The sequence below is a fragment of the Bos indicus x Bos taurus genome, chromosome 28 (genome assembly GCF_003369695.1).
Source record: "Bos indicus x Bos taurus breed Angus x Brahman F1 hybrid chromosome 28, Bos_hybrid_MaternalHap_v2.0, whole genome shotgun sequence".
Taxonomy (NCBI): Eukaryota; Metazoa; Chordata; class Mammalia; order Artiodactyla; family Bovidae; genus Bos; species Bos indicus x Bos taurus.
The window spans coordinates 6,165,702-6,179,591 of record NC_040103.1 but is presented as its reverse complement, the minus strand read 5'-3'; the positions used below and the strand labels follow the sequence as shown (position 1 = coordinate 6,179,591).

General features: G+C 41.0%; 1 protein-coding gene across 2 annotated transcripts in view; it reads left to right on the top strand.

The window, feature by feature from the left end:
* Positions 1-13,890, top strand: part of PCNX2 (pecanex 2) — a 338,376-nt gene that overhangs the window by 47,976 nt on the left and 276,510 nt on the right. The window contains exons 9-10 of one of the 2 annotated variants that reach the window (XM_027530588.1): positions 11,244-11,379; positions 12,213-12,239. In XM_027530588.1, coding sequence (XP_027386389.1) covers positions 11,244-11,379; positions 12,213-12,239 — 163 coding nt within the window. The remainder of the gene's footprint in view (positions 1-11,243; positions 11,380-12,212; positions 12,240-13,890) is intronic. The other variant, XM_027530589.1, reaches the window with a different exon arrangement.

Genomic DNA, 13,890 nt, shown 5'->3' with positions numbered 1-13,890 from the left:
CAGAAAGATCCCCTGGAGAAGGAACTGGCTACCCACTCCAGTATTCTCGCCCGGAGAATCCCACGGACAAAGGAGCCTGGTGGGCTACAGTTCATGGGGTTGCAGAGTTGGGCACAATTTAGTGACTAAACAACAAATAAAAATACTAGGGTGCCTCCGTAGCCCTCACTTAGCCCTCTGTAGGTGGATGCTCAGTAGTGAACTGAATCAAATTAATCATTGGAAATGACAAGGTAGCCCAATTAGAGTTTTGGATAGCAGACGCCAACTGGTCATTTAGGGATAGCAGATAAGAGGTAGAGCAGGAGGGGGAGAGGTGGGCTGTGAAATCCCATGGAGGATGTCATGTTTGGTTCTGCTTGCAGCAGGAGAAATTAGACCTCTCTGCAGAGAAACAACCCAGTGAAAGTGGATTATTCAAACAGCACCCACAGATCACTCCCTCACCTGACTGTTGGAGGGGAAGAGCCAGAAGCAATAGGAGTTTGTCTGGTCAATGTATTTTTTAAAATTTAACTTTTATTGACGTATAGTTGCTTTACTGCTTTGTGTTAGTTTTTGCTGTACAGCAAGGTGAATCAGCTATACATATTCATATATCCCCCTTTTTTTGGATTCTCTTCCCATGTAGGTCATCACAGAGCACTGAGTACAGTTCCCTGTGCTATGCTGTGTGTGTGTGTGTGTGTGTGTGTGTGTTAGTCGCTCAGTTGTGTTTGAGACCCCATGGATGGTAGCCCACCAGGCTCCTCTGTCCATGGGATTCTCCAGACAAGAATACTGGAGTGGGCTGTCATGCACTCCTCCAGGGGATCTTCTTGACTCAGGGATCAAACCCACTATATAGTAGGTCCTTGTTAACTAACTTATACATAATAGTATATATATATGAGGGCTTCCCTGGCAGCTCAGTGGTAAAAAATCCACCTGCAGTGCAGGAGCCATAGGAAATGCGGGTTCGATCCCTGGATCAGGAAGATCCCCTGTAGGAGGGCACATAGCCCACTCCGGTATTCTTGCCTGGAGAATTCCATGGACAGAGAAGCCTGCTGGGTTACAGTCCATGGAGTTGCAAAGAGTTGGACACAACTAAAGAGACTCAGACTTTATTTTTCTGGGCTCCAAAATCACTGCAGATGGTGACTGCAGCCATGAGATTAAAAGACACTTACTCCTTGGAAGGAAAGTTATGACCAACCTAGATAGCATATTCAAAAGCAGAGACATTACTTTGCCAACAAAGGTCCGTCTAGTCAAGGCTATGGTTTTTCCTGTGGTCATGTATGGATGTGAGAGTTGGACTGTGAAGAAGGCTGAGCACTGAAGAATTGATGCTTTTGAACTGTGGTGTTGGAGAAGACTCTTGAGAGTCCCTTGGACTGCAAGGAGATCCAACCAGTCCATTCTGAAGGAGATCAGCCCTGGGATTTCTTTGGAAGGAATGATGCTGAAGCTGAAACTCTAATACTTTGGCCACCTCATGCGAAGAGTTGACTCATTGGAAAAGACTCTGATGCTGGGAGGGATTGGGAGTGGGAGGAGAAGGGAACGACAGAGGATGAGATGGCTGGATGGCATCACTGACTCGATGGACGTGAGTCTGAGTGAACTTCGGGAATTGGTGATGGACAGGGAGGCCTGGCATGCTGCGATTCATGGGGTCGCAAAGAGTCGGGCACGGCTGAGCGACTGAACTGAACTGAACTGAACTGAAAGAGACTTAGCAGCACACACGTGGTGTATATACGTAATACAGAATGTTATCTTCTCCTTTCATAAGTAGCAAAATGGAGGGGAAAAAACGTGCAAAATGGCTCTTTTTAACCCTTCTCTGTAAAAATTGAGATTGAGTCTCAAATTTGATTTTCTAGCATTATATTCCATTCAATGGAAATGATTTTTTTTGTCCATATGAGAGATGACTGTGATGGAAAGCTGACATTTCCTGAAGGAAAGCCACACTTCCCTGACATCAGAGGGGTTGTGTCTGCAGCTTGAACTTTCATCTTGGACTGACTCAGATTCCCATTCCTGCACAAAGAGTAACTTTGGGTTTGACAATGAGCAGCTTCCTTGATCATTTTAAGCATCAGCTTTCTAATCCATAAATGGAAATAATACTAGGAATGAATTCAGTGGGTGGCTTCAAAAGCTAAATATCATAGCTGAAGCTCCAATACTTTGGCCACCTGATGTGAACAGCTGACTCATTGGAAAAGACCCTGATGCAGGGACAGACTGAGGGCAGGAGGAGAAGGGGATGACAGATGACATGATAGTTGGATGACATCACCAATTCAAAGCACATATGTCTGAGCAAACTCAAACATAGTGAAGATAGTGGAGATGGTGAAGGGTGTGCCTGGTGTGCTGGCAGTCCACGGGCTCACAAAGAGTCAGGCACAGCTGAGCAGCTGAACAGCAACCATATGTAGTGCTTAGTACGGTACCTCTCATAGGGGACGCTGGGCCATGTAAGCTGTCGTTAAATGGTCTCCAAACAGAAGCAGTAGGGCGGTGGTTAAGGTTCACCATGACTTTACATAGCAATAGAGGCAGACTTTACGCTGAGGAAAGTCTTTCCTCTCGCACTTTTATGAGTCGCTTTATGAGATTTTTAAGGCGGTTAAGTACCTTGTAGTCTATCAACCTGTTGTGTCCCAGCTTTTTGGCCTCTTTGGCAGTTTTAGAGAAGGTACTTTACTATTTTATGCCTGGCTTATAATGCCATTACATTTAGAGTTCTCCTATCAGAGTAAACATAAAGTTTGATTTTGAACTTGGAAGGATTCCGAGTTGGGGCTGTTTCTAAGCCCTTCAGCCATGGAAGATATTAGAAAAGCAGTGTTTTCCCTTTAAGGCGACTTCAGTGGCTGGGATCGCCTCCAACTAGGCCATTAAACCCCTGATTCTCATTATTGGCCAGAAAGCCATTCCTCTTCACCATTGTTAAGCCTAGTTGCCATGTGACAGTTTTATATCCCTGACTCCCAAGTATGAATAGGGAATTGTTTGCTGTGTAACTTCTGTGTCTCTCTGGGGATTCCTGGAGGAAACCAGGGGAGGAAACAAATTTCCCTCCTTGGTCCCTCCGTCATTGTGGGAACCAATACATTTCTCATTAACTGCCAGAGAAATATAAACGGTATTTTCTGGTTGTACAATAACTGTCCAGAAAGCCAGTACCTTTGGTAACATTATCTCATGTAGTCCTGCTTGCCTCAGAAACTAGAAGAAGGGACAATGGCTTGAACAGCAGAATTCCGAATTGCTATGTAAAAAAAAAAAATTTCAGAGGATAAATTTATTACGCAGGACACAGGACTCATTCAGCTCAGACCGTCCTATGAGCTCATCTGCCTAGAAAATCGAAGTTGAAATAGTCTCTCTGCCTAGGAAGTTGAAGGTGAAGCTGCATAAAAGTTGAAGTGTGTTTTGTGTCCAAAGGGTTCACTGCAAAGCAGACTTTTATTATTTCCTCTGTATGTCTTGCAATGAAAACTTGATAGTTTCTGTTCTTTGTTCAGCAAAGATTTACCTTTCTTTCATCTGTGAATTCTTGCAAGCAACATAGAACAGCTTTCTTCTGTAAATGATGCACAACCATGCTTTAGTATTATAAAACCTTTTCTAGTGTCAAAAGCAATCTCATGTAAATGCATACAAAATGTTTAAAAGTGTGCACAAAATGCCTATCATCTGCTCCCCAGTGAAATCTTATGGAAAGACATAGTGTTTACATTCATTTTGAGAATCTATTACTCATAAAGTAGCCTTGGTCTACTGAATGGTAAACTCATCTGGAGCAAATCAGTTTATAGGATCTTTATCAGGGATTTTTGTATCTCAACTTGTTTCTATTAAAAAAAAACGTAGAGTAGATTACATTAGTAATCATCTATTTATATTTATCTGGATTCACTTGTTTTGAGCTTCTGTTTATTTATGAATCATTGTACTACATATTTGGAGAAGGAAATGGCAACCCACTCCAGTATTCTTGCCTGGAGAATCCCATGGACAGAGAAGCCTGGAGGGCTGCAGTCCATGGGGTCGAAAAGACTCGAATATGACTGAGCAACTCACATGTATGCAATAGTGCATATTGAAACAGATATTGTTATGCTTATACATTAGGCTTGCTTTTGAAAGCTACTCTAAACCTCTAAACCCATTAGGTACTACATTCCAAAGATGGATTGAAGTGCACTTAATCTTTATTGTCTTCTCAGAGTTCTTACTTTTTTGTTGAACATTATTATTATTAACCTCTCTGACCCTGGTCTCAGTAAAGCCTCCCTTACTTACTAGGATCAACTCTCAGGAAAACCTTTCAAAGCCATCGTGCTTAAGTACCTGGATCCCAAAGAAGGTAAGCAGGCAGAAAGTTGTAAAAAAAAACAAAACAAGACACCTCTTTAGGATTCTCTTCTTTACATTAGTCAGAAGTAGTGATCCCTGGTTTGCATTAGCTCAGCCAGAATGTGGGGCAAATTAGTCAATTAGGTGGGCAAAATGTAAAATGTTGTAAATTCTCTCAATATTAGATATGCCTAGTTTTGTGTTCCCTTCAGGAATGAGTTGAAAATGTTAACTCCAGTGATAGATATTCAAGATACGTACATAGCTGCTTCACTCTGTTGATCTGCATGAGAGTTATGTGTTACTGAGTTACTTTGAAAACTGCTGGCGTGGGGGTTCTTGGTGCCTTTGATCACATTTATTTAGTTGCTAAGTCATGCCCAACTCTTTGCAACCCCATGGACTGCAGCGCTCCAGGCTTCCCTGTCCTTCACCTTCTCCCAGAGTTTGCTCAAACGTATGTCCACTGAGTGGGTGATGCCATTCAACCATCTCATCCTTTGTCGGCCCCCTCTCCTGCCTTCAATCTTTCCCAGCATCAGGGTCTTTTCCAAGGTCAAATAGAGGTGGAAATATCTGGAAAAAGCAGATGACCTTCCAGGGGTTTGCCTCTGCAAAGTTCCCGCTATTCCACAATTCCTGTGTCCTCTCTCTCTCTTGTTTTTCTGTTGTTAATATCAGATCCTTTCACTGTAGTCCTTATTTTGTTTTCTTAGACACACAGCTGCTGCTGCTGCTGCTGCTAAGTCGCTTCAGTTATGTCCGACTCTGTGCGACCCCATTGACGGCAGCCCACCAGGCTCCCCCCTCCCTGGGATTCTCCGGGCAAGAACACTGGAGTGGGTTGCCATTTCCTTCTCCAATGCATGAAAGTGAAAAATGAAAGTGAAGTTGCTCAGTCGTGTCTGACTCTTAGCAACCCCATGGACTGCAGCCTACCACTAGATAGATGAAAATTTCATGCAGGTGCAGAGTCCTAACAATGGAGGGTTTGTGAGGTTGACCCTAGAAAGACTTCTGTTTTCCCAGGCACTTTCTCTGAACCCTGGGGAAGAGGCCATGTGACTCAGTGGGTCTGTCTCCATGATCACTGCCCCAGCTACCACACGGTGGCAGTCTCATCCCATGCTGGAGGCCCTGACCGGCTCCCAGGCTGGTGCTCTTTTTCTCAAATGCAAAGACGAATTTTGCTGTCATATAAAAGAAGAGTTGTTTGCAGGCTTTAAAGCAAGAATCCCTGTTCAAATTCTAAATAACAGGTTAGAGTTTCCAAAACAGTGCTTCTTTATTTAAAGATCCCACGTCTTGCACATGTGACTGTGGCTTTCATCTCCAGGCTGCCCCTCTGGGTGACTTGTTCCCATGGCCCCCAAGTAAGCCCATAAAACAAGGAAGGACTGGCAGAAAAAGAGAGGCCCTCTCCCTCAGAGTGGTAGCCTGTAAGTTTCGAGATGTGAGGAAGATGAAGAATTTCAAGGACTTCTTTCTACATCAGTGGGAAAATGTGTCTCAGTTATTTGTTGCTTACAGAAGCTGGGGTGAGTGAAAACCTGGAGAGTGCAATATAGTACAATGTGGTCACTGTGAGTTTGAAACCCAACTCTGTCGATAAGAAAATGCACCACTCTGGCCCCTGGTTCATCTTTATTTCCCCCTGTGGCTTCTCGTTTTGTACTTTCCATTAATCACTATTTCTGCTGTTGGTGTAAGCTTGATCTAGTTTAAATTTGTATATCTATGCCATGGGGCTTCCTAGGTGGCTCAGTGGTAAAGAATCAGCCTACCAATGCAGGAGACACAGGAGATGTGGGTTCGATCCCTGGGTGGGTCAGCACGATCCCTTGGAGGAGGAAGTGGCAACCCACTCTGATACTTTTGCCTGGAGAATCCCTTGGACAGAGGAACTTGGAGGGCCAAAGTCCATGGAATTGCAAGAGAGTTGAACACGACTTAGTGACTAAATAACAACAACAACAAACATCTGTGTTATAGCTCTGAACCAAACTAGTTGACCAAAGATTAACCAGAGAGCAGGAAAATCAAGACCAGATGTGCAAATACAGCTCTATTGTAGTTCAGAGTGTAATTACTACAGGGTTGGAATATTTCCATTTCCATTGCTATTGTAGAGGCGGAAATATCTCCTGAAGCTTAGCATTTTAACATTATATTTATTAATATGGGGAAAGTCTCTAGCCTTAAGTTAGTGAAACAGAGACTTCTTTGGAGATTTTTAAAAAATTGAAGTATAATTGATTTACAATGGTGTGTTAGTTTTAGGTGTACAGCAAAGTGATTCAGTTATTATATATATATTTTTTTCCAGATTCTTTTCCCATATAGGTTATTATAAAATATTGAGTAGATTTCCCTGTGCTATACAGTAGGTCCTTGTTGATTATTTATTTTATGTATATAGTATTACTCCCAAACTGCTAATTTATCCCTTCCCCCCGACAGAAACTTTTTAGATGATTCTAAATCTAAACAGCCCATAGCTAAGATCAGGAGAAGAGACAGCAGATAGTCTGAGAAGAGATGCAAGAAAAGGAAGGTTGGATGGGAATTCTTGGAGGGTTGGTAGGAAAAGTCCTGTCCACTGAGTGATTTTTGTGACATCATAGCCTCATTGGTTCTTGAGTGGAAAAGCTGATGCCCATGGTTCACTTCAACTTCTGGACCCCAGAAAAGTATGCCAAATGAAGAAGATACATCTTTTCACCCCTGGAAACAGCGTTACACATCTCCTAGTAAAATAGGAAACCTTTATTCACATAACAAGGTGGGTTTTCTGGTGAGGACACACCAGTCATAAAGCTCAGAAAAGAATCTCTCTTTATATCATCATGATTCGCCTAGGATACTAAACTTCTGTAAAAGAGGGTAATTAAGAGGAGCTTGATATGCTGTTTGAATCTGTCTTTACGCAAAGAAAAAGATTAAGAGGGAGTTGAGGGCAAGGCACTCTTCCCTCATTCCTGCTCATAAAGACAACTAGAATTAGTATGTTATTTGTGTGAAAAATATAGGGGCCAGTTTACTGTTTCATATGAGAATGTGCAAAGTCAGGTCTTACATCAATAGAAGGAAATAAGAAGGTTATTAAAAGTATAGTTATTAAGCGACTAATATATGAGAAGCACCATACCCAGTCTGCTTTAATTCTTACAACAATCTCTATGAGGAAGACATCATCCCTATCTTATAGGTGAGGATTTAAAAAAATTATTTTACTGTATTATAGCTGATTTATAATGATGTGTTAATTTCTGCCATACAGCAAAGTGTTTCAACTGTACATACATATACATTCTTTTTCATATTCTTTTCCATTATGGTTTATCAGAGGATACTGAATCTAGTTCCTTGTTCTGTACAGTAGGGTCTTATTTATAGGCGGATTTGAGGTAGGAAAACAACATACTTATAGCCACAGATAGTAAATAGGAGAGCCATAATTTAAACCTGGGTGTGCATGCTTAGTTGCTCAGTCATGTCCGACTCTTTGTGACCCCATGGACTTCTCTTGTCCATAGGGTCACCAGGCTCCTCTGTCCATGGGATTTCCTAGGCCAAGATACTGGAGTGGGTTGCCGTTTCCTCCTCCCAGGGATCTTCCCAACCCAGGGGTCGAACCCATGGCTCTTGCATATATCCTGTGTTGGCAGGTAGATTCTTCACCAGTGGCACAACCCTAGTTCTGTTTAATTCTAGAACTCATCCAAAAGATTTTGAAAAGAAAACCAAACCCTAGATTTTTACATAGGATTTTTAAATGGCTTTCACAAGAAAAATAGTGTTATCTATTGTTATTTTGCCATCAGAAGCATGCTAAGCCATATGCAACAAATTCAGCACTTTCTTTTGGACCTTGTTTCCTGGCAGAAGGAAGGTTGCTCTGAAGGAACTGTTAACACCTTACACAATAGTCTGTTCGTAGTTTATTTCAGCTGGCAACAGAGGGCGATATACACTGTCTAGATTTTCTCACATCTCCATCCTGCCCCTGGCTGTTTATAGGCATCACCTACATTACCTACAGTGAAGTCAGATTAATCTTTTGGGTTTAGTGAAGCTTTGGCATTTGCTGAGTTTTGGGTTTCTCTGAATTTGTATTAACAAGATCTTTCCAATTCTACTGTATTTAGCTATGAGATGACAGAAGTGTAGTCCTCAGAGGTTTCTACACAAAGCGCAAAGGTTTGAATGAACATTGTTTTTATACATCCAACCTTTTTTCTCTATTAGTGACAGACATTACACCACCAATATTGACAGGAAGCAAAAGGGCTGTTTATGGAACAATCATCCACATAATAGAAGGATAGGATTTTTATGTTTTCAAAATCCATGTACGTATCCCACGTGACACATTTCTCAAACCCCGGTGTTAACATACAGTGTTTCCTAAGTGGTTCTTTACAAGGAGGCCTTGATTGAATGCGTCATCAAATAATCATAAATCATGTTTCAAAACTGTAGGGAAATCTGTGTCTTTGTGTGCATGCACATGAGAATAGTGGATGTATTTTAAACATGGTTCCTGGAGAGTATTTGTCTGTTCATGAATCCAGTAGTAGGGAGTTGGGAAAAAGAAAGATCTAAAAACTTGTCAGAGACTTTGTACTGAAACATGAGACTAGAAATCGGAAAACATTACCACTCAGCCATAAAAAGGAGCAAAATAATGCTATTTGCAGCAACCTGGATGGACCTAGAGATTGTCGTACTGAGTGAAGTCAGACAGGGAAAGACAAATATCATATAATATCATGTATATGTGGCATCTAAAAAAATTGTACAAATGGATTTATTTGTGAAACAGAAACAGATTCACAGACATAGAAAGCAAACTTCTGATAACCAAAGGGGAAAACTGTGGTGGGGATAAATTAGGAGTTTGGGATTAACATATACACAGTACTATGTATAAAATAAACAACAAGAACTGACTGTATAGCATAGGGACTTCTACTCAATATTTTTTAATAACCTAAATGGAAAAAGAATCTAAAAAGAACATACATATATTTGTTGTTGTTGTTTAGTTGCTAAGTCATGTCTGACTCTTTTGCAATCTATTGACTACAGCTCTTGAGGCTCCTCTGTCCGTGGGATTTCCCAGATACGAATACTGGAGTGGGTTGCCATTTCCTTCTCCAGAGGATCTTCCCAACTCAGGGATCGAACCCGAGTCTCACGCACTGCGAGCAGATTCTTTACCACTGAGCCACCTGGGAAGCCCTATATAACTGAATTGCTTTGCTGTACACCTGAAATTAATACAGCATTGTAAATCAACTATACCTCAAAAATAAATTAATTCTAAAAAAACTGAAAAAAAAAAGTAGAGAAAGTTGCCTGTGAGCATCCTTATCTGTGGCCACCGCCCCTTTGTTCCATGGTGGCCTCTTAGAGTAGTGTTGCACTCCTCTGCCAAAACCAGGACTGGCCAGAGTGAATGGAGTTCCCCTGATGGGCATGAAGTAACCAGGGTTTACTCCAGGGGTCAGGGAGGGACCTCGTCTGTTCTGGAGCATACAGTCTTGGATGATTGAATAAAACTAGAGTTCCATGAGCAGGAATTCTGTTAGAGATGGCTGCAGTTGAGGCAGCCAATTGTCTCCTCAAAGTTATGGGTGCCCTGCTAGAAAAGCAGATGGAAAAGTATATTCTACTTGTTGCTTTCTGAGCCAAAGGGAAAGTGCCAAGCTTGAGTTTACTTAAAGAGTTCTATTAATTTTAGTCCTGACAGTTTATATGCAATTAACAACAATAAAGTTCTTTCGATACAGATTACCGCTAGCTTATTAATGTCCTCTTTTACAACCACCTGAGGCATTTCTTTGCTCTACTCTGTACTCTCTTTGCTTTGGGTGGCGGTGGGGTGAGGAGGAGGTGCGGACAGCATTGCGGGTGAAGGAGGTGGCAGAGGCGTTAGATCATCACTGTTTCTTCCTGATCAGTGTCTTGGGAATGATTCGCTCACTGTTGATTGTTTGTGCCAAATAGGAAGCTAGAGACTGTTGCTACCACCTCCCCTTCCACTAAATGTATAGAAAATTGAGATCATTGTCTCTAGAACACCAAGTGTCCACCTGCTTAGCCCATGGCACCGTATATCTCTGGACAACCTGAGTTATTTGAATGTGTGCAAGATGACTGCCCTTCTTGCTGAAGGTAGCATGGCACATGCAATTGTCAACTTAGAACACTCATGGTTATTGTTCGGTCACTAAGTTGTGTCAAACTCTTTGTAACCCCATGGACTGTAGCATGCCAAGCTTCCCTGTTCTTCACTGAGTTTGCTCAAATTCAAGTCCATTGAGTTGGTGATGCTATCTAACCATCTCATCTTCTGCTGCCCTCTTCTCCTTTTGCCTTCAGTCTTTCCCACCAGTGGCCACAGGACTGGAAAAGCTCAGTTTTCATTCCAATCCCAAAGAAGGGCAATGCCAAAGAATGTTCTAACTACTGTACAATTGCACTCATTTCACATGCTAGTAAGGTTAGGCTCAGAATCCTTCAAGCTAGGCTTCAACAGTACATGAACCAAGAACTTCTGGTGTACAAGCTGGATTGAGAAAAGGCAGAGGAAGCAGAGATCAAATTGCCAACATTTGTTGGATCATAGAGAAAAGCAAGGAAATCCAGCAAACATCTACTTCTGCTTCATTAACTACACTAAAGCCTTTGACTCTGTGGATCACAACAAACTGTGGAAAATTCTTAGAGATGGAAGTGGAACTACTCATGCAAGGTGGAAAAAACTTAATTGCAACCTGCATTAAGGATCCATGCTGTCCTTGTGTTTGGGTGTAATAAACAGATGATTTCCAGTACTTCCGGGTAATCAAAGTGTTTGTTTTGCCCATCCTCAGAGACTTGCAGATTAGCTCCTCCAGTACCACGACTTCTGAGAGTCAAGATCCTTCTTCTGGGGACCCTGCAGTCAGTGCTCTTCAACAACAGCTGTTACTGATGGTGGCTCGGAGGACCCAGTCAGAAACCCCACGGGTAAGTCCCAGCATCACCGATTGTGAATGTTCCAGAAGCAGGGGTCCTGAAACCTGTTTTCAGGTTGGTTTCCCTAACAGAATTAGTCCAGTCTTGTCCTGAATTTTACGTCAGAGGGTTGTGGTTACATCACTTCATCATAGTCTACTGGATGAATGTGAAAAGAGACCACTTAGATAACATACCATTTAGATAATACCTTTTCATTGATGCTAATGGGTTATTAGTCTTGATTGTTCTTCCAGTGTATTAGAAATTGATTTACATTGATCTTTTGTTGCCGAGTTGCACAAATTCCACAAAACCTCAGTTGATTGGAATGGCTTTTTCTCACTGCAGAGTTTGGAAAGTATTTAGATATTTATTAATTTATTATAGCCTTATAATCTAGGCATGCAGAAATTTTAAAAGAGAATCTTGGCTTGAAGAGAGACTTTATTCATGGAACCAATGACATGATCATCAAGCACTAAAAAGCTGCAGCTTTCCATTATTTTACCGAGAGATTAACTTACTGATGTTCATTCACTTATTACTTCACTTTTAATGACACTCTGTAAGACACAGAGCAAATAATTCAAAAAGAACACGGGAGGAAAGACATACAACCAGTCATGAACTTAGAGCTACACGTTCTCTCAGGGCATTTTGGAGAACGGCTATGCAGAAGGCTCCTTAGAAGAAAGGACACTTGGGCTAGATCTTGAAGGAAGGTAGATTCGGTAGGTGCAGATTGAAAGAAGAGGGCTATACATGGGATACTGTTGAGTTTGTGTAACATTTCTTTACTGCTCTGCTTACCTTCTTCCTGACCATGTTTTGATTTCTTCTAGAGAATCTCGCCTACAAAAAGAAATACAGTAAGTCCTGTATATACAAATGTGTTCTGTTCTGAGAGTATGTTTGTTCAGTCCAATTTGTTCATCAGTGCAACAGTTAGCCCAGGTACCCAACTAACACAATTGGCTATACAGTACTGTACTACAATAAGTTTGTAATACTTTCCACACAAATAATACATAAAAAACAAATAAGTACAATAATAAGGGTAACATTTTTAATCTTACAGTGTAGTACCTTGAAAAGTACAGTTATTGTTGTTCAGTCACTCAGTCGTGTCCTACTCTTTGCAACCCCATGGACTGCAGTGCTTCCCTATCCTTCTTTTCTCTAATGCATTTCTCTAAAAATGAGTTATATTGAGCATCTTTTCATGTGTTTGTTAGTCATCTGTATGTCTTCTTTGGAGAAATGTCTCTTCAGGTCGCTTTCCCACTTTTTGATTGGATTGTTTGCTTTTCTGGTACTGAATTGCATGAGCTGCTTGTGTATTTTGGAAATGAATCTTGGTCAGTTGTTTCCTTTGCTCTTATTTTTTCCCATTCTGAGGGTTGTCTTTTCATCTTGTTTGTAGTTTCCTTTGCTGTGCAAAAGATTTTAAGTTTGATTAGGTCCCACTTGTTTATTTCTGTTTTTATTTCCATTACTCTAGGAGGTGGGTCATAGAAGACCTTGCTTTGATTTGTGTCATCGAGTGTTCTGCTGATGTTTTCCTCTAAGAACTTTATAATTTCTGGTCTTACACTTAGATCTGTAATCCATTTTGAGTTTATCTTTGTGTGTGGTATTAGGTAGTGTTCTGATTTCATTATTTTGCACATAGCAGTCCAATTTTACCAGCACCACTTATTGAAGAGGCTGTCTTCAGGGCCATTATTAATATCATCAAAATGCTCATTAGTTATGGAACTCTTGAAGAGACTATTTTTTTTTACTTTCATTTAAAGTTTTTTGTTGACGTATAGTCGATTTACAACGTCGTGTTAATTTCTGCTGTACAGCAAAGTGATTCAGTTATATGTATTCTTTTTCATACTCTTTTCCATTATGGTTTATCACAGGATATTGAATATATTTCCCTGTGCAGTAGGGCCTTGTTGCCCATCCATCCTATATGTGGTAGTTTGCATCTGCGGAAGAGTTATTATGAGGTTTTGAAGATTAATAAGGATGTATGGCAAAATGATGTCTTTAATAATCAGTATTAAGTATTACTATCATCGAAAGTCTTATTAGTTTTATGGAACTCTTGCCTTTTTCAGGTAGCATGGGGGAAATGCAGTTCTATTGTCTAAGACACCCCGTTTGTGGTGCTTCATTGTTAGCCCTAGCAAACTAACACCGAAGTCAAATCATTTTTTCTTTGAGATGATTTTCATTTAAGCAGCAATAAATAGCACAATATGCCAGAATATTTAATAAGTTTTGCAAAAGATGTAGACATAGTCTTCACGTGATTTTTTATAGTGACCTTCCCTAAAGCTACTATCTAAAAGAGAGCATTTTCTCACTCTTCAAAAGAATGTTGTCATCTTCACTGTTGCTTCTCCTTGACGTGTTTATACGTCATGCTGAATTACCACATCACGGAATGGTAGACCCTACTCAGCTGGTACACGTGTTTTACTTCTTACTTGCACTCCTAGTTCATGGAGCATGAAGAGAAGGGAT